Source organism: Diabrotica virgifera, chromosome 9, assembly GCF_917563875.1.
Source record: "Diabrotica virgifera virgifera chromosome 9, PGI_DIABVI_V3a".
NCBI classification, from domain to species: domain Eukaryota; kingdom Metazoa; phylum Arthropoda; class Insecta; order Coleoptera; family Chrysomelidae; genus Diabrotica; species Diabrotica virgifera.
The window spans coordinates 216,719,639-216,741,887 of NC_065451.1; the positions used below are offsets into that span (position 1 = coordinate 216,719,639).

At 34.2% G+C, this 22,249-nt stretch overlaps 1 protein-coding gene across 9 annotated transcripts in view; it reads left to right on the top strand.

The window, feature by feature from the left end:
• The window catches only part of LOC114337166 (cell adhesion molecule Dscam2), a 477,141-nt gene that overhangs the window by 233,299 nt on the left and 221,593 nt on the right, over positions 1–22,249 (top strand). For all 9 annotated transcript variants that reach the window (XM_050660810.1, XM_050660803.1, XM_050660808.1 and 6 more), the window contains 2 exons: positions 19,737–19,999; positions 20,677–20,901. In XM_050660810.1, coding sequence (XP_050516767.1) covers positions 19,737–19,999; positions 20,677–20,901 — 488 coding nt within the window. The remainder of the gene's footprint in view (positions 1–19,736; positions 20,000–20,676; positions 20,902–22,249) is intronic.

Sequence of the window (22,249 nt, forward strand, 5' to 3'; positions counted from 1 at the left end):
ATTCTCTATTTCCACTTAGTCTTATTTAATCACTTCTTAAAATTAAATATAACAATTTGTTGTATACAGGTTGTTCTAAATTTATATGCCCGTGGTTGAGAAAATTGAAAATATTTTATATTAAATTGAATTCTGTTTATAATTATCAAATTTTAATTTTCATATCAAATAGAAATATAACAATAGATAATTAAAAATTTAAAGCGAGGTTAATTGTTAACTTATCAATTTATTCGAATAGTAAATTATTATTTGATACATAAATAAAATAAGTAATATTTGACGTTGTTGAAACGTAGGTGTGTTAGTTTTATTGGTGGAAAAACTTTAGTCATCGAATATGAATATTTTAAACGATGTAATATGCAGTTTGATCGAGACGCCTTTTTTCAAGGCGCCAAAATCAAGAAAGATTAGTAATTATTTCAATGGGCCGGCCTTTACAAAATTTAACAATTTTATCCACAGATAAGACAAAAGACAATCAACCATTTTCGAGATCGTTTAAAACAATATGGTATGAAAATCATAAATGGCTAAGCGGAAGTTATTTTAAAAATTCACTTTTCTGTTGGCCTTGTCTGTTGCTCTCAAATTTGAAGCAAAATGTTTGGGTGAGTCAGGGATATTCAGATTTGAAAAATTTATCAGCTAGTGTAAAAAAACATGAATTTCGAAAGAAAATTTAAGCAATTGCTTAGATTTAAAACGGTTAGAAAAAAATAAACAAACTACTGACAGTGCTTTCGCTGGACATATTTCTCTATCTAATAAGATATATAATGAAGAAGTTGAAAAAGATTGAAGAAGTTGAAGAAATTGATGTTACAATTCTTTTAGCAAAACAAGAACTTACATTTCGCGGTCGTGATGAGAGCCATAATTCTTCAAACATGGGTAATTTTAAAGAAATTTTTAATTTAGTAGTTAAACGCGATCAGGAAATCCAGGATCATGTTAAAAAATAGAAGGGGTGTTCACGGGTTTGTCAAAAACAATACAAAATGATTTAATAGATTGTCTTGCCGATTACGTAAAAAATGAAATTTCAACAGAAATTAATGAAAGTCAATTTTTTTCTATACTAGCTGACGATACTACTGATATAACCGAAAAATCACAGTGTACTTTAACAATCCGTTTTGTTAACAAAGTTGGTCAGGTAACAGAAAGATTTTTAGGGTTTTTTGATGTTAGCGATAATAGATCTGCAGACGCTCTATATAGTTTAATTTCAAACGTGCTTGAGCCATATGATTACAAAAATAAATTAATTGCTCAATTTTACGATGGTGCAAGTGTAATGGCTGGCTCTTTAAACGGATTAAAATCAAAAATTAAAGTAGATGCTCCAAAAGCAATTTTTACACATTGTTGCGCTCATAGATTACATTTAGTATTGCAAGACGGCTCAAAATGTATTACAAACTGTAGGATATTTTTTGTCGCCTACCCGAAGTATATGTGTAGCCTACCCGCATACTGAGGTCACGAGCCGCCACTGTAGTATCCTATACATACACCCATCCTAAACACTTTTTACCGTTATAACTGTTTTTAAAACGGACTAGTTTTGAACCGAAAAGATTATTGGTATCCCTATCCCAATTGCAATACACTTTGTAGTTATTTACTTAAATAATTTATAGAACCGACAAATAACGTTCCTCCTAAAAAAGATGGAAGAAAGTCAACTGGATGGAAAGAGGAGGTTCGTCAAAATGCTACAGCTTGGTTGACATGTCAAGTGTCAGCTTATCCCGTTCCCAGATATCTGTAAGTGTTAATAATTCAATTAATAAGGTGTAACTGATCCAGGTGATCACTATACCCTGTTTGATTTTTCAAAACCAACACTAATTTAAACACAAATATTTTCGAAGTACTGAGAGGTCAGGAGACTTCCAAAATTCCAAATACAAGCTTACTATTCCGACAATACGACAGTACAAGTTTACCCTTGGAAAACACTATCCTTTGCATTCGCTACGTAGAGAAAAGACGTTGAAATAAAAATAGACAATTGTATTTCTTTCCAATTCGAGCTTCACTACTGTTCTACACGTGTTTCGAGGTTTCACCTCTTATCAGGGATACTTGTGGTATCCCGAACTGAAATGAAAGGCTCTTACTATCTTTTATTATCTATATGATAGTAAATTCAAATTGAAAATTAATAAATATCGGTTGATAACAGATTGGATATAGATAAAACGATTTATTTTGCATGTTTATTTGAATTTTAATTGTTTGTTGTTTGCTCAAACTGCCAAGGCCAATCAGCTAAGAAAACCGTAAGTACCTAGTCTAATATCTTAGCCCCAATCACGTATCCATGTCCATATCCGTACCTCAGTAGAATTCTCTTTTCAGAACCGTCCAATAACATTGCTCCAAAGCTCGTCGGTGAAAGAACTTTGGGGAAGATATTATCGTACGGTCAACAAAGCGACGTTGTCATATTGTGCCGTATAGTCGGGTCGCCCTATCCCAAATTCAAGTAAGTTTACCCGGAATAACAATTATGTTATTGAATATGACTACGTTACGTTTTATGAGTATGATACCTACGCTTTCGGTACAAAAATGTATCCTAAATTATTTTTAAAATGTTATAAATACTTTTAACTGAAATTTTCTTCATTTTCTTTGGTTATCGTCCATGTTTTGCATTCATATGTTACTACAGGTCTGACAATAGATTTTTTACAATTAGATGCTTACTGACCAGCTGCATTGATCCGTTTATTTTTCGTCATGTTGCTCGATTTTTTGCTTTTTTATTTCTAATTAGTTATTCTTAATTTTCTAACATATTATTGAACATATTTTGCGTATTGAACATATTTTGATCCTGGACTTTCTTTCCATTTTTTATAATTGGACATTTCGGACTATCTTTAGCATCTGTGTCTCAACCATTTCATCCTGTGCCCCAACCATCGTATGATATGTACCTTGAGAAAGTTACTCATATCTGGTTCATTTAAAAATTATATATTTCTCACCCATTTATCTTTTGCTTTTTTCTCTCTTTCTATGGATCTTAGTATTTTCCTTACAAAGAAGACCAAATTCTCCGAAGCAATTTTTTTCATTCTACAGCTCTCACTATACCACTGTTTCTTATTAGTATCGTATACATGCTTAATTTGGTTATTTCAACTATTGGATGTTTAAACTATATTGAGGACTTTATTTTTGTAATAATTTAGTTTTTATCGGCTTTTCCTGTTCTCTTAATGTGCAGAGCTTCACGTATTCATGCTTGCGGTTCTCTATTTGTAGCAAGATCTCTTTCCAACTATTGAAAGTGTTCAATAAGTGTTGAAAGTGTTCAATTGCATCTTTACTGCTGCACGTCTGCGTTATGAATGATATTATATCAGATATAGTTAGTGAAGTAAAGGGTCATCATCATCATCATCATCATCAATCAGCCCTTTGCATCCACTGCTGGAAATAGGCCTCCCCTATTTCCGTCCACTGCTTTCTGTCCTGGGCGCTTTGAATCCAATTAGTGGTCATTATTTTTATATCGTCCGTCCATCACGTGGGTGGTCTTCTTCTACTTCTTTTATCGGCTGTTGGTCTCCACTCGAGCAACCTCTTTTTGTCTATCTCCCATCTGTCAGATGGGCCACATGACCGGCCCAAAAGTAAAGGGTACCTTACAATATTTCAATTGAAAAAGCCATTATTAGCGATTCAACTAACCTCTCCCACCACTTACCCAGTTTGTTCTTGTCGGAACTAGTTACTCTAGTTTTTCATTCTCTTGTCTTACTTGCTATACTGTTTATTTCGTTGATTATTGTAGTCTTTCTTGAAACTTTCCATTGGTTGACAACGGGATATTGATTTATATTTCATTATTATTTATATTGCTTGCTAATTTATATTTATTCGGCTTGGTTTTCATTATCTTCTAATATATGTAAAAGTTATTAGTAGTGCCTATTCGTACAAAAAACAAGTACAAGTAGTAAGTTAAACTAGTCAAAGAAATTTTGGTTAGAAAACATACTTCGATTTCTTTTTAATTTTATAGAACCCACAAGCAATGTAGCACCAAAATCTTCGTCGGGAAAATATGGCAATATTTTTCTATCGGGAAACGTCCTAGAAGACGTTATTATAACCTGTGAAGTATCAGGATACCCTGCCCCGAAATTCAGGTATTTATTTCTGCTTCTGTAGCTTTATTTTTATAACTTCCTATTTAGAACCAACCAGTAACGTAGCACCCAAAAATGCTGGACAAAGAATCGACGGGAGTATCCTAAAGGAGTACTCTTTCGGAATGGACGTTATTATCACTTGTGATGTCACTGGGTACCCAGTACCTAGATACAGGTACTCGTTTTTGCAGTTAGATACCCAGAAAATATATTGTTTAAAACTAACCTAAACTGTTAACACTAATAGTCCTTGGGCCCACATATAAAATTATTATTTATGACCACACCGTCGAAACTTTTTGTACTTGTTATTTGGGTGGAATCGGACAAATTTGGAGCTTGGTGCATTAAGGTAGTGGGGCGTTTGTCTGTCCAGCTGTCACGAAGTTGTCAATTTTATGCAAGAAAAAAAATTTATAACCACATTGGTCATTTTATTTTAATCAATGGTTTTTATTACATATACAGCGAAAACAATTTTGTCGGACAAAAATATTGGGCCATATGACGCGTCGGACACGCTAAATATGTCAAATTTATGAAATAATAAATTTATTACCACATGGCTAATTTTCACAGATTCTACCATAAAACCTTTTTACAATAATGTGGTAACCTTGTCGGACAATTTTCACGGGGCTTATGCGTAGTCGGATGCACCAAAGACGTCAATTTCCTGGAATTTTTTTTATTTACAACCATTTTTTCGACAAAAGTAGTAGGTTACAAGTAATTATATTCTTAAACAAAAAATGTAATTGTCTGACAAAAATGTTGGGGCAAACGAACAGAAAGCTTAAATCTTTTAGGTTATCGACGCCCTTAAGAGGAGTCATTGTCAAAAGAATTTTTAAAACAGTTTTTCTCGGTTGCTTTTGAATTGATTTAGCTGAAAATTGGTACTAAGTACATTTAAAAGGGCGTGACGTAGAGTTCTACCCAAAATTTTCCAAAAAAATTTCCGACAAGAGGGAAAATTTTGGAAAAATTTTGATCTGAAAATTTGTGTACATACTCCTTGAACAATGAAAAATTTGTGTAAATTTTGATCTGAAAATGTGTGTACATACTCCTTGAACAATGACAAACATCGTTCTGTAGTTTCTTTTCTTGAAATTTCAAAAAAAAAATTCCGACAAGAGGGAAAATTTTCGACAAGAGGGAAAATTTCGGAAAAATTTTTGAAAATTTTGGACCCATTATTTTTGTCCGACAAGTGATTCAATATTTATTACAGATGTAAAAAAACAGTCATCATCATTCTCTTTGCCTTATCCCTATGCGGGGTCGGCTTCCCTAATTGCATTTCTCCACACAATTCTATCTTGGGTCATATCAATATTAATCCCCTTTACCAACATGCCCTGCCTAATCGTCTCCCCCTACGTCTTCTTTGGTCTTCCTCTCCTACTCTTTCAAGGAATCTGCACTTCAGTTACTCTTCGTATTGGATGATTAACGTCTCGACGTTGAACATGACCAAACCATCTCAATCTATGCTCTCTCATTTGGCATCAATTGGTGCCACACCTAGACTTCCCCTAATATACTCATTTTTAATTTTATCCTTTTTTGTCACTCCACTCATCCATCTAAGCATTCTCATTTCCGCCACATGCATTCGTTGTTCCTCTTTCTTTTTCACTGCCCAACATTCAGTTCCGTACATCATAGCCGGCCTTATGGCAGTTTTATAGAATTTTCCCTTCAACTTCATTGGAACTTTCCTATCACACAGCACACCACTCGCTTCCTTTCACTTCATCCATCCAGCCCTAATTTTACTGGATACATCTCCATTTATTTCTCCATTACTCTGTAATACCAATCCCAGGTACTTAAAACTATTGCTTTTTACAATCAGTTCACCGTCTAAAGATGCCATTTTATTTGTAGTAACTCCATCTTTAAATGAGCATTCCAAATACTCTGTCTTTGTCCTACTAAGTTTTACACCTTTTTCCTCGAGAGCTTGTCTCCACTGTTCCAGTTTTTGTTCTAAGTCTCTTTCACTATATCCTACTAACACGACATCATCAGCATACATTAAACACCTTGGAATGTTACCCTATAGTTTCGCCGTTATCTGGTCCAAAACTAATGAGAATAAATACGGACTAAGCACAGAGCCTTGGTGCAATCCTACTTTCACATGATATTTATCAGTCTCTCCCACACCTGTCCTAACACTAGTCGTTACTCCCTCATACATATCCCTCACAATCTTTACATATTCACCAGGGACTCCTTTCTTACTGAGTGCCCACCACAGAATCTCTCGAGGAACTCTATCATATGCTTTCTGAAGATCAATGAATACCATATGAGCGTTTGTTTCTTTACTCCTGTATTTTTCCATCAACTGCCTTATAATGAAAATTGCATCTGTTGTTGATCTGCCCTGCATAAAGCCAAATTGATTCTCGGATATTTCGGTCTCTTCACGTATCCGTCTATCAATTACTCTTTCCCATATTTTCATGGTGTGGCTAAGCAGTTTTATAGCCCTCCAGTTTGAACATTGTTGTATATCTCCCTTGTTTTTGTTGACAGGTAGTAGTATATTGCTTCTCCATTCGTCTGGCATGTAAAAAAGCTGTACAAATGTAAAAATACTGTGCCAGATGTAAAAAAACTGTACAAAATAAAAATGACATATGTGGTACTAAATAAAAAAATTCCAGGAAATTGACATCTACGGCACATCCGACTGCGCATATGCCCTGTGAAAATTGTCCGACAAGGTTACCATATTATTGTAAAAATGGTTTATGGTAGATTCTGTTAAAATTAGCCATGTGGTAATAAATTTCTTATTTTCATAAATTTGACATATTTAGCGTGTCCTACGCGTTATATGGCTCAATATTTTTGTCCGACAAAATTGTTTTCGCTGTTTATATGATAAAAACCATTGATTCAAATAAAATGACCAATGTGGTTATAAATTTTTTTCTTGCATAAAAATGACAACTTCGTGACAGCTTGACAGACAAACGCCCCACTACCATGTACCATAATGCGGCAAGCTCCAAATTTGTCTGACTCCACCCAAATAACAAGTACAAATAGTCTGGGCTGATTATCGGAGAATAGGCCATTTTTGGGAAAAGTTATTTACCAGCAATTTTATTGCTGGAATCGAATTGTAAGATCCTATTTATTAATAATATAGGTATGCAAAGTCCTCAGATAGTGTGCTACTTTTTTTATAAACAAAATGGCGCCTGAAAATCGTGTTTTTTTTTCAATTATATAACTCCGAAGATTTTACCTTTACAACAAAAATACCCAAATAAAAATTCACCGTGATTAAATTCTGCATAGAGACGTGTTTTTTCCGATCTGCTCCGACGAAAATTTTCCTCGGAAAATGCGGGTTTTCCCAATAAAATCTTTAACTTTCAAATAAAGTTTTAGATAAGTAATTATTTACCGATAATTAAATAATGGGAGACATAATGGGAATAAGTGAAATGAGATGGACGAACTCTGGGCAATGTAAAATTAATGATCATCACATATATTATTCAGGTAACCCTAATGGAAGACACGAAAATGGGGTAGGTATAATCTTAAATCAAGAAACTGCCAGACATGTTAAAAATTTTGTACCTATATCGGAAAGAATACTCCTCCTTCAACTTAATACCTACCCAATTACAACTAACATTATCCAGGTATATGCCCCTACAGCTGACAAACCGGACGAGATAATTGAAGCATTTTATAATGAACTATCCAACACCTTAAAATGCCTCCCCAAAAAGGATTTAACTTTGATTATGGGTGATCTAAATGCTAAGATTGGTAGGGGACAATCGGGAGAATTCATAGGGCAATTTGGACTTGGAGAAAGAAATGAGCGAGGAGACCGACTGGGTGAATTTGTGGCAGAAGAAGAGTTTGTGATTACTAACACTTACTTCAAACTCCCTTACAGAAGATTATATACATGGAAATCACCTCAAGACACTCCAGGCCGCATAGTGAGAAATCAAATAGATTACATCATGATTAATAAAAGATTCCGTAACAGCATAACATCAGTCAAGACATACCCAGGAGCTGATATCAAGTCAGACCATAACCCACTGATTGGCAAAATTAAGCTCAGGCTAAAGAAGGTTAGACGTAGTGTCAATCCAAAATTCGACATAAGGCTATTAAAAGACCAAAACACAGAACAGAGTGTAAAACGGTATATACAGAACAACTTGAATACCGTTATTCAATCGGATGTAATGGACCAGGAGATAGAAAAGTTGCATACAGTTTCACAAGACATACGTGAGAAATTCCTCAAACCACCAAAAATAAAGAAGAAATCGTGGATGACAAACGAGATTTTAGATATGATGGAAGAGAGGCGAAAGTCCAAAGATCAGGACATGTCATTATACAAAAGAATAGATAAAGATATCAAAAAAGCAATTAGAATAGCTAAGGATACACGACTAAGAGAACAGTGTGCGGAAATCCAGCAATTGCAACATAAACACGATTCATTCAATATGCACAAAAAAGTTAAAGAAGCTGCAGGCTTATACAAACCTAGAAGAGTTGGGTGTTTGGCAGATAACCAAGGCAAACCACTGTTAAGTGTGGAAGAAAAACTAGACACGTGGAAGAAATATGTGGAAGTAACTTTTGCAGATGAAAGGCAGAATACCATTGAAGACAATGAATGCCAAACAGGACCCCCGATTACCATTGAAGAAGTCACGTCAGCTATTAAAACAACTAAAGATGGTAAAGCTGTAGGGCCTGACCAGTTTTATGTAGAATTCCTAAAACTTATGGATGAACAAGGAATAAAATGGATAACAACCGTATTCAACAAAATATACGTAACTGGTAAAATACCCCAAAGCTGGTTAAAGTCGACCTTCGTAACTTTACCCAAAAAAGTAAATGCCAAAACATGTGAAGACTACAGAACAATTAGCCTAATGAGCCACTTACTCAAAACGTTTCTGAAGGTGATACATGGCAGAATATATAAAAAATGCGAACAACAGATATCATGGACGCAGTTTGGATTCCGCGATGCCTTAGGCACCCGAGAGGCTCTATTCGCTGTCCAAGTGCTTATGCAAAGATGCAGGGATGTTGACTGTGAAGTGTATATTTGTTTTATCGACTACAAAAAGGCGTTTGATAGAGTAAAACATGATAAACTCATAAACATCTTGAAAGAAGCGGGAGTAGATGATAGAGACTTGAGAATCATATATAATTTGTATTACAACCAAACTGCCAATATTAAAGTGGAAGACCAATTAACAGAGGCAGTCTCCATAGATAGAGGAGTGAGGCAAGGATGCATCCTGTCCCCGGTGCTGTTTAATATATACTCTGAATGTATCTTCGAGCAAGCGCTGGGAGAACTACAGGAAGGCGTATTAATCAACGGAGTGCGTCTGAACAACATTAGATATGCCGACGACGCTGTAGTTTTTGCAGACAGTCTAGATGGTTTGCAAAGAATAATGTCGCGCATATCAGATATAAGTAGAGAATACGGACTTGATCTCAATACGAAAAAAACAAAGTATATGGTAGTCAGTAAGCGCGAAATATTAAATACACAGCTTTTGGTTAACCAACAACTAATTGACAGGGTCGACAGCTACGCATACCTTGGTACCAACATAAACAGCCAGTGGGACCACTCAAGTGAAATAAAACAACGCATAGGAAAAGCGAGATCAGCGTTCATAATGATGAAGTCTCTTTTCAGAAGCCACGATTTACCTCTTGCTACCAAAATCTCTATCATCAGATGCTATGTATTTTCTACGTTATTATACGGAGTAGAGGCCTGGACACTTTCCGAGGCTTCTTTGAGAAAACTCGAGGCATTTGAGATGTGGTGTTACAGGCGCATTTTGAGAATTTCGTGGGTGGATCGTGTGACTAATATTGAGGTTCTACGTAGAATAGGCAAGGAATGCGAGATTATTAACATAATCAAAGAGCGCAAACTAGAATATCTTGGCCATGTTATGAGGAATGAACAGAGATATGGCTTGTTGCAACTCATTCTTCAAGGCAAGGTATTTGGAAAGAGAGGACCAGGGAGAAGAAGAATATCTTGGCTTCAAAACCTGAGAAAGTGGTTTAATACATCGACAACCGGACTATTCAGAATAGCAGCAAGCAAAGTTAGGATAGCCATGCTGATCGCCAACATCCGGAACGGATAGGCACCTTAAGAAGAAGAAGAAGAAGAAATAATTTGGTGACTTAAAAGCCTTCTTGGTTTAGATTATAGTTCCAGAAGCTGGTGAAAATTAAACGAATATTTTAGCAACAATTCAATTGTTAATTAATAATTTACGGTCGCAATAATAACCAAAATAATACACTAATACACTGATTAAACTTTGAAATCTTATAAAGATGAGATGCCTATTTAACATTTTGTCGACAAAATATAAATTTTTTATTTTTTTGCATAATCTTTAAATGTTTAAAAAAAATAGTTATAAACAAATTAACGTTTCTCAGAAAGTTTTTATTATATTATAATTTTAAGAAATAGCTAAAATGCGCATTTCAAATATCTTGAAAATGAATGCCTTAAAACTTTTTTGCAACCATTTGCAAAAAAGTTATGAAACAGCAAAGTAAACATACGATTACTACGGTATTTATAATTTTTTTTAATTCTTTCAAAGCGTAGAAGTGAGTTTAAAGTACAAGCTAATTATTTATAAAAAAATATCGATTATCAGTTTAATGGTTATATTTTAATTAAATATTATAATTATATTTTTTTGTAATTTACACGAGCGAAAGTAGAATAATACAGTACCGTAGCTACCCGCCCACATACACAACTCGCGCGAGTTTAAGCGTATCAGTCGCTTCGAGTGAACATTTTATCTCCGGCTCTGTATCAAGCCTACTTTCGCGCTAAAAATTACAAAAAAAAGTATTTTTAATCTTTGATTAAAATATAACCATTGCACTAATTTTTGACATTCTTTGTGAGTAATTAGATTGTACCATAGACTCACTTTTAAGCTTTAAAACAATTAAAACAAATTATAAACAACGGAGAATTCGTATATTTACTTTGCTGTTTCATAACTTTTTTGCAAATGGTTGGAAATTTTTTTTAAAGCATTCATTTTCAAGACCTATGAAATGCGCATTTTAAGTATTTTTTAAAATTAGAATATAATAAACAATTTCTGAGAAATGTTAATTTGTTTATAACAATTTTTTTTTAACATTTAAAGATTATGCAAAAAAATGAAAAATTTATATTTTGTCGACAAAATATTAAATAGGCATCACACCTTTATATTTTTTCTAAGCTTGATCAATGTCTCATGATTATTTTGGTTGTTATTGCGACTGTAAATTGTTAATTTACAATTGAATTGTTGCTAAAATATTCGTTTCATTTTCACCGGCTTCTGAATTTATAATCTATAACAAGAAAGCTTTTATTTCACCAAGCTATATAATTATCGATAAATAATTACTGGCCCAAAAAATTTATTTGAAAATTCGATATTTTGTTGGGAAAACCCACATTTTCCGAGGAAAATTTTCGTCGGAGCAAATCGGGAAAAACATGTCTCTATGCAGAATTAAATTGGGGTGAATTTTTATTTGAGTGTTTTTTGTGTAAAGTTAAAATCTTCGGAGTTATAGAGCAATAATTGAAAAAAATACGATTTGTCGGCGCCATTTTGTTTATAAAAAAGTAGCACACTATATGCGGACTTTGCATACCTATATTAATAATATATAGGATCTTATAATTCGATTCCAGCAATAAAATTGCTGGTAAATAACCTTTCTTTGTACTTTACTAATTAGACCAGCGTATTATAACTATTTTTTTTTCAAAATTTAAAGATTATACAAAAAAAAGAAAAATTTATATTTTGTCGATAAAATATTAAATAAGCATCTCATCTTTATAATCTTTATAAGTTTGATCAATGTATCATGATTATTTTGGTTATTATTGCGATCGTAATTTGTTAATTAACAATTGAATTGTTGCTAAAATATTCGATTAATTTTCACCGGCTTCTGGAATTACAATCTATACCAAGAAAGCTTTGATGTCACTAAGTTATTTAATTATTGATTAATAATTACTTACCTAAAACTTTATTTGAAAATTAGAGTTTTTGTTAGGAAAACCCGCATTTTCCGAGGAAAATTTTCGTCGAAGAAAATCGTGAAAAACATATCTCTATGCAGAATTTAATTGCGGTGAATTTTTATTGAGGTGTTTTTGTTGTAAAGTTAAAATCTTCGGAGTTATAGAGCAGTAATTGAAAAAAATACGATTTGTCGGCGCCATTTTGTTTATAAAAAAAGTAGCACACTATCTGCGGACTTTGCATACCTATATTATTAATATATAGGATCTTATAATTCGATTCCAGCAATAAAATTGCTGGTAAATAACTTTTCCATGAATTTTGCTAATTAGCCCAGAGTAAAAAAGTTTCGACGGTGTGGTGATAAATAATAATTTTATATGTGGGCCCAAACACTATAACTTCGAATCTTGACCATTAGTGCTGTCTGTGAGCGGGATCCGTGGAAAATGAGGTTTGTTTACAGTTTGTTTCTCTGTCAAGAAGCCTCAATTTTTCCAATTACATCCTCTAAAGTGCACATCAAGATATAATGTTTTTATTTCAATAAATTTCAAATAAGAAATTTTAATTAAGAGGTCTAGACTCTTGAAAAACTAGTTGCGACGTACTGGAACAGCAAATTCAGCATTTGTATTCATTTTAAAAAAGCATCGCAAAATCACCTTTTTTCAGTTTGACATATTTTGAGTTTGATATTAGTCTGATAATTCCGCCCTAAAAAGCGTTGTAATTTAAATTGTAATTAAAATCTTTGCTAGTGTTAAGTTTTTTGAGTGTTTCTGCTTTTTAAAAATGTTTGTCAAGAGAACATTCATAATTGGCGCAGTCAGTAGAATAGTGGATTAGTGGAAGAGTCTTTAAAGATCCTCGTCACTTAAAAGTATTTGTCTACTATTACAAGAACCGACTCTAGGGAAACCGCCTGCAGAGGGTTAGCTTAATAAACCCCTCTCCCAACTTCAGGTATCCCCCTTTTTTCAATATCTTACTAATGTTTTGAATATTTATATAGAGCCAACTAGTAATGTAGCTCCCAAGGCAGCCGGTAAAAAAATTGACGGCAGTATCGTACAGGAGTATGCCTTCGGGTTCGACGCTATAATCCCTTGTGACGTTACCGGTTACCCTGTCCCCAGATACAGGTATATTATTTCGATACTATGTAAACTTATTTGTAAATTTAGAGCCGACAGGTCAAACAGCTCCAAAGATATCTGGAGATGGACTTACGAAGCAGTTGGGGAAAAGCGATTCGGATATTGCACTGTTGTGCGATGCCCAGGCTTTTCCTACGCCCAGAAAAAGGTAAGAGTTTGCATTTGGCCCTGCTTGGGCACCCATTTGTGAGATGTCTAAGGTTGTTTCCTCGTTTAATGGACCTATTCCTATAGAATATACCTATTCCAGAGCATGATCTGACTCCATTTCTTCAGTGCCTCATTCAGATATATTCTGAAGAGTGTTAGAGATAGTTTGCAGCCATGCCTTAGTTCCTTATTTACCATAAATCTCGGAAAAATGATTGCTAATCTTTATTTTTGATCGAAGATCATTGTAAAATCGGTGTATTCCTTTCACAAGTATAATATTAATAGATAAACTTTCCAGTACTTTCCATAGTCTACATAGGGGCATTGTATCATAAGCTTTCGTCAACCACAAATAATAGATGAGTTGATCTCTCCCTAGCCATTCTTTTTTCATTTAGTTGGGTTAAAATGTAGATGTGGTCAATACAAGATCGTCCAACTGGAAATCCTGCTTGGTGTTTCAGTTCAAGTGATTCATATTCGTTTTCGACGTGGTTTTCATAACTTAATAATATTATCTCACAATATTATATAGATTTTTATGACTTAGTTAAGTTGGGCAATTTTGATAGTTGGTGCAGCCAGAATATCGTGCTTCATCTGCCTGGACAGCTTCTCTTTCATATACCTTATGTTTTAGTATTATTTGGAGCTGGTTATGTTGGTAACGCTATATCCAAAACATTCTTAATATGTGTCTTTCCCGCCATATCTCCAACACTTCTAGTTTGGATCATAAGCCAATCATTTTTTTACGTCTTGTAGTTTGTAGTACCATACGCTCACCATACGCTCATTGGAGGTCGGCGATCATTCTACACCACTTAAGTTTGTTTATAGTGGTCCCAACAGACCATTATATTTTGTCAATCCAGTGTCTTATATTTTTTACCCACGATATTCCTCGTTCATTCATCGATCGTAGGTATCTTTACGCTCAAAATTATTTACTTAAATTTTTCAGTTGCTGTATATTTAATGTTACTGACCATCTTTCTCCAAATAGTATTAGAACTTCCTAGCATGTTCCAACACATTTTTTCTTCTATTTTTTGCCCTAAATAAATTTTCTTTCTCATCTTTTAACGTCTACTATTTCATTATATGTATTATATCGTCCTTCCCGAAATTTTTGTTTTGTTTCATTTAAATCACGTATATCTTCCATGAAAGAATCTACTTGATAATAATTTTGCCCACTTGTGTATGTGATGTTCACTCTAGTTTTATTGCTAGTCATAACATCATCTCTAGTTCCAAAAAATATTTCTTCATAATTCACTTCATTATCATCTCTTGGATTGACCCATATGTGCATTAAAATCACCTCAGATCATGACTTTTTCCTACTATGAAACACCTTAAATTAAATTGATTAAGGATTTAATATATTTAATATAAAAGTAAATTTACGAAAATACCAAACTAAAATTACCACCACTGATATTTTTGTTAATAGTTTTATCATTATTTTTATATTTACTATTGATTCCTGTTCCACAAACTACTACTACTCCAAAAATATAAATTTCTAGCAGAGAATAAGCCTGTATCATTTTTAAAATAGTTCCTACAAGCCACGGTAAGTTGACATTACTAATACCTTAATTTATTGCGTCGTAATCCTTTTTAAAAACGGCCTAACACTTTATTTTAAGACCCCGTACATATGAGGGCGTTAGACGTCGCGTTTGCCTAACGCCGCGTTTCAATTACCAAGGAACAAATGGTATCGTACACGTGCAAGCGCGATTAACAGGTAAACAGCGACGTTAAGCGCTCATGTGTTCGCTACCTTAGATCAGCACTTCTCAGCGGCAAGGGTACCATCCATAAGGTAGGATATTTAATTTATTTTTATAATTTATTTATTTATAGAACCAACGGGCTCGGTAGGACCACAGCTCAGTTCGAGGACCATCAATATAAAAGTTGTTAAAGCAGGAAATTCGGCAGTCGCTCTTTGCCCTGCTCAGTCATTTCCTGTTCCGTATTTTAGGTAACATTTTCTTTTCCTCACAGAAAATGAACACAACGTTAATGTTTAATATTAAAAAATGTTTTGTTTGAAGTTGATATTAATATTTTATTTTACATGTAACTCTTTGTTGTATATGTATCTATTATTGTTGATGTCATGTGATTTTACGAATGATTTTACATCATGTGAGCAGTTTCTCGATTTGGTGTCCCATTTTCTGTTATGCGAGAACCAAGGTATTGAAATTTTTTTCTTTTGTCCCAGCAATTGGATGTCTTCAATCATTCCTGTTCCTTTAACTACACCCTCCATTTTCGACCTGCTAGCCTTAAGTCTCCTTCTTCAATAGCTCTTCTCCAACCCTGCGACATTTCTTTGCTCTTCTACACTAACACGATATAAACCGCAAAGAGCATTGACCAAGGAACTTCCTTCTTTACCTTCTCTGTCAGTACATCCATAACAAGAGATAACAGGTAGGGACTCAGCTAAGAGTCTTAATGCAAACCAAACGTCACTAGAAAACTTTCGATCATCAACTTTTCGATCGATCACATACGTCCTTAGTTTGGTGTATCTCTCACACATCTCCTTAGCTCTTTTCTACGCGCTGTGTTAAACGCCTTCTCAAGATGAGATCTCTCAAATGTAGCTTTCTTGGCTTCTGTAATGATACCATCATACTCTATATTCATACATTGGGTATCCTTTCTACCTTTTAGTAGCTACAGCGCGCCTTCTTCCTTCTTTGCTAACTTGTATGTATCCTTATATATCTCTCTTTTAGACCTCTCACATCTCTTTCTAGCCTTTTTCTCTCCCCAACCTTCTGTTACACTTCTTCGTTCCACCACTAAGTTTATTTGTCCCTAGGAGGCTCGTTACCGGCTGTTTTTCCTAGTACTTCCTCTCCCACTTGTACCACAACTTTGCTGTTGCCTTTCCACCAGTCATTTGCCTTATCTTTTTTCTCAAACTGTCTCAGCACTATACTCTTGAAAACATTTGCAAAATCCTTGTCCTTTAACTTTACCCTTTGATGTCCCACTTGCTTGCCTTTCGGCCTTACCTTTATCCCAGTATCCACTATCGGTGATGAAATGCTAAACATTCACCGTTTATCACTACACCTGGTAACCTGTTTTAGTTGGCTTTTTCTATTCATAAGATCTATCTGACGTTCCATTCCTCAGCTACTATACGTTACATAAGTTTTATAATATATGTATTAAATTATCGGGACCTAGAGCTATCCCATTTTTTATGTTTCGTATTGCCCCTATGATATTTCTGTTTTATATTTTGTGTTTTGTTGTCTCCAAGTAAATACTGGATAATTGATGGATTCGACCGTTACTTGATGGAAGTTCATTTTATCTCACAATAAAACACTGAAAAACGTTTGTTTTCTATACTTCCACAAAATTTATTACAACTATGTTATTACTACAGCTGTTTCGGCAACGTGCCTTTCTCAAGTGATATATTTTACAATGTGTTTGCCTTTTTAAGTCTTTGACTGAAGAGGTTGAGGAGTGGGGAGCTGTTTGTCTCGAGTTGGTTTCTTTGTTTGAAAATTTCCATTGATTCTAAAAGTGATAGCTTAAGGCCTTTATTTTGAATATGTAGAATTTGAAACTCTTCATTGAAAGAATGATTATGATCTAGAAGGTGAAGTGCGTATGTAGAAGTGTCTGTTTTTCTATTGTTGAAAGCCCTTTTGTGTTCTGCTATCCGTTTGTCAAAAGTTCTGCCAGTTTGACCGATGTAAGTTTTCGGACAGTCACCACAAGTTAGTTTGTACACACCACTCTGTAGTTGCTTTCTATTTCGGCTTTTATTGTTTTTAATATGTTTGCTTAAGTTGTTGTTAGTTCTGAAAGCTGGTGTTATTCCTTTCTTTTTTATGTATCTGGCTATTTTTGTTGTTATTTTGCCAGTATATGTGAGAGAGCAGAAGGTACTGGGTTCTTTCTGTGGTGGTGGATACACTAATTTCAAGGCTTTCTTATGGAGTTTTTGGTTTAAAATGTTGTTAACTGTTTGTTCGTTATAGCCATTGTTTACTGATATTTGTCTAATGATATTTAGTTCTGTCTCGAAGTTATTTTTTGTCATAGGAATTTCTGTCAGTCTATGTATCATGCTATGGTAGGCTGCTACATACATACATTAATTCACTTCATAGTAACATTGAGTTCACAATAGAAACAGAACAGAATAATTCCATAAACTTTCTAGATGTAACGATTACCAGACTACACAACAAACATGAGTTCTCCGTATATCATAAACCTACCCATACTGACACAACTATACACAATTCATCATCCCATCCTACACAACACAAATTAGCAGCCTACCATAGCATGATACATAGACTGACAGAAATTCCTATGACAAAAAATAACTTCGAGACAGAACTAAATATCATTAGACAAACAGCAGTAAACAATGGCTATCACGAACAAACAGTTAACAACATTTTAAACCAAAAACTCCATAAGAAAGCCTTGAAATTAGTGTATCCACCACCACAGAAAGAACCCAGTACCTTCTGCTGTCTCACATATACTGGCAAAATAACAACAAAAATAGCCAGATACATAAAAAAGAAAGGAATAACACCAGCTTTCAGAACTAACAACAACTTAAGCAAACATATTAAAAACAATAAAAGCCGAAAGTGAAAGCAACTACAGAGTGGTGTGTACAAACTAACTTGTGGTGACTGTCCGAAAACTTACATCGGTCAAACTGGCAGAACTTTTGACAAACGGATAGCAGAACACAAAAGGGCTTTCAACAATAGAAAAACAGACACTTCTACATACGCACTTCACGTTCTAGATCATAATCATTCTTTCAATGAAGAGTTTCAAATTCTACATATTCAAAATAAAGGCCTTAAGCTATCACTTTTAGAATCAATGGAAATTAATAAATTGAAAAATACAGATATACTTCTGAATGACCAACTCGAGACAAACAGCTCCCCACTCCTCAACCTCTTCAGTTAAAGACTTAAAAAGGCAAACACATTGTAAAATATATCACTTGAGAAAGGCAGTTTGCCGAAACAGCTGTAGTAATAACATAGTTGTAATAAATTTTGTGGAAGTATAGAAAACAAACGTTTTTCAGTGTTTTATTGTGAAATACTGGGTACTGCTTCCTTTTTCATTTATTAATTATATCGCCTTCGGCTTTTATTAATATTTTGTTATTTTCACTTGTTAATATAGTGTTAATTGTACACTTTCTTAGTCCAGCTATTTCTTTAATTTCCTTATTGATCATTCTGCCATCATATCTCTTCTTTAAAAACTCTACGTCTTCATACTTCTCTTCTTCTTTTTCTATATGTCAAGTCTATGACCTGTGCTTATTGGGTAATATTTAGTCTTAATTATGATTGCGAAGACCAGTTGTTTTACCATGTCTTTGGTGGTCTTGCGGGTAATCTTCCTCCCTTTGATTTTTGATCTACGGTTTTTGTAATTCTATCTTCCCCCCATTCTCGTTACATATTGATTTCTACTTCGTTCTCGTCCCCATTCCACTATATCTTGAACAACACACTTTTGCCTGCTATCTTTGTTTTCTACTCGATCATCTAGTTTTCCCTACTACAGAACTTAATGTCTTGATTTAAGTTGTTCTTAGAGTATGTTTTGTTTTATTAATACCATTTCTTATTTCTGTCGTATTCTATGTATGTTTTGGTGGAACGGTCTTGTAGTTGTTTTCAATCCTAAATTATTGTTTCTAAATACTGTGTCTCTTTCAACTCAATTTCTATCATCCAGTTTTCTGTGGCTCTAATTATGTTTCTTTCTATCAGACTATGCACCTCTTTATATTCCTTGTTGCCTTTTGCTCTCGTACTATGTTCTCTTATCCCTTAACTCAAGAATCTATTTGTTCCTTTAGAGTTTCTTTGTGGGCTCCTTGTTTGTTATCTAAATTGTCGTTCTTCTATGTTTCACAGTTTTTTCTGTTGTCCCTTTAAAGTTTTCATTCAGTTCTTTATTCAGACCTAACTTCTTTATAAATAAATCGCTTACAAATTATAACAACATTATTATCTAAACTTAATCTAAACTATCTTTTCTTTTTGTTACAGGTGGTATAAGTTTATCGACGGTACAAACCGCAAACAAGCCGTCATTCTCAACGACAGAGTAAAACAAGTGGCAGGCACGCTCATCATTAGAGAAGCAAAAGTGGAAGACTCAGGAAAATATTTATGCGTCGTTAATAATTCCGTCGGTGGAGAAAGTGTTGAAACGGTGCTGACTGTGACTGCACCATTGAAAGCAAAAATCGACCCCCCAATTCAGACGATCGATTTTGGGAGGCCTGCGGTGTTTACTTGCAAGTTTGAAGGTGAGTTTTGAGAAGGTGTTCGATCATTTAGTTAAGACACTCGAAAGTTTTTAGTAGAAAGTAAAACATTTAATTAAGGGGGGGTATGGTTTCGATTTTTTTTATTATTTTAAATGAAATTAGATAACTGCAAGAACACTCTCTGAAAATTTCAAATTTATCGGAGCAAAATTACCGGAAATACGGCATGTTGAATATCCCTAGTTTTGTAGCGGCTTAGCTGTCTGTTTTTTTGTAAATTACTCCGCGATTCAAAAATATATTCTGGTGTGCATCACTATACGATTTGACAGACAAAAAAGAAATTGAAAATAAAAGTTGTCAAAACTTTAAACGCGTTTTTCTTAAAACTGCTCTTTTCAAAGACATTGTAATACTTCACGGATTAACCTAGTCTCAAAACGAAGAAATTTGATTTTTTTAACATGTTGTTAACATAATTTTATTTATTTTTTGTGAATTGTAATGAAATCAATTTTGTTGTTCTGAAGCTATTTCCTTGTGGCATTTTTATAATTAATTATTTTGATTGGGAAATCAACCACAATTAAATTGAAAAAAATAATTTTATTAACGTTTCGACGTCCAAATCGGATGCCGTTGTCAAAATACAAAATATTACTGATATTCAATTTTTGCTTAAATTTATATTCTCAATATCCATTTGTTCGTTTCAGGCAACCCCATCAAGACTGTGAGCTGGTTGAAAGATGGCAACCCAATCGACCACAGCGATCCAGTTCTTAAAATCGAAGCTGTCCGCAAAGAAGACAAAGGAATGTACCAGTGCTTCATCAGGAATGACCAGGAAAGCGCGGAAGCTACTGCGGAGCTGAAACTAGGAGGACGCTTCGAACCACCCCAGATCAGACACGCGTTCAACGAAGAAACTGTTCAATCAGGTATTGGAATAATTTACTTTAATTTAATCTATTTTTCATATAAAAGTAAAACAGTGGTTTTTATATTTTTTAAACAAAGATTTTAAGCATTGATTTCGATTAAGTAACTACGTATATTTAGTTTCTTGTTCTATTTGCAACTTTCTTAAGAAAAAACTTCACTTAAATCGGCTGATAAAAGAAAGGATATGTAGTTACATTACCTCAGATTGTGTGTAGTCCACTTTCTTATGATGAAGGCTTGAGTCCAACAAATTTTTGGGGTAACGAAGAGTACGGGTCTTAATTTTAGAAGAAATTTGCTTATTACGCCAGTTAAATATTGAACCCTATAATACAGTAACAATGAGATTCGGATGGACGCGACGGAGGGACGAAGAATAAAGTAGAAGTGTGAAAAGTGAAAATAAGAAAAAGAGGAAATATTAAAAAAATACATTTCACTTATCAAATCAAATTGGGTAACTTAACTCACAGAGGTGGTGACAAAAATGTTGCAACTTCTCCCACAGCGGGTGAGAACCGATCTTTACAACTCAGTTTCTAACGGGAAATGAATAGAATAGCCAGAGAAGGCCTATCGATAGAAAGATATTCAAATATACGGATGAAACACTGTGAAAAATGTGGACTAAAGATGTATAGGAAAATGTTTAAATATATGGTAATAACTAAGAAAACAAATATACAGGGTGTCCCAAAAGTAGTGGAACGGTCGAATATTTCGCGAACTAAACATCGGATCGAAAAACTGAAAAATACGTGTTCAATCATTTTCAAAAATCTATCCAATGACACCAAACACCAACCCCCAAGTACACCCCCTGGAGGTGGGGTGGAGGGTAACTTTAAAATCTCAAATGGAAACCCCTAGTTTTTCTTGCAGCTTTAGATTCGTTGCGTAAAAGTAAGCAACTTTTATTCAAAACATTTTTTCGAACTGTGGATAGATGGCGCTATAATTCAGAAAAACGATTTATCCTGATACCATACGTAAATTATAGAAACGGTCTAATATCTCGAGAAATACACTTCCAAATGAGAAACCAAAAAAAAGGTTTTTAATACTTTTCGAAAACCTATCGAATAAAACTAAACATGACCCTCCAGCCAACCCCCTGGAGGTGGGGTGGGGGGTAACTTTAAAATCTTAAGTAGCAACCCCCACTTTTTATTACAGATTCGGATTCGTCATGAAAAATTAAGCAACATTTATTCGAAACATTTTTTAGAATTGTTGATAGATGGCGCTTTAATTGGAAAAATACGATTTATTAGCGCCATCTATCAGCAATTTTAAAAAATGTTTCGAATAAATGTTGCTTAATTTTTCATGACGAATTCGAAT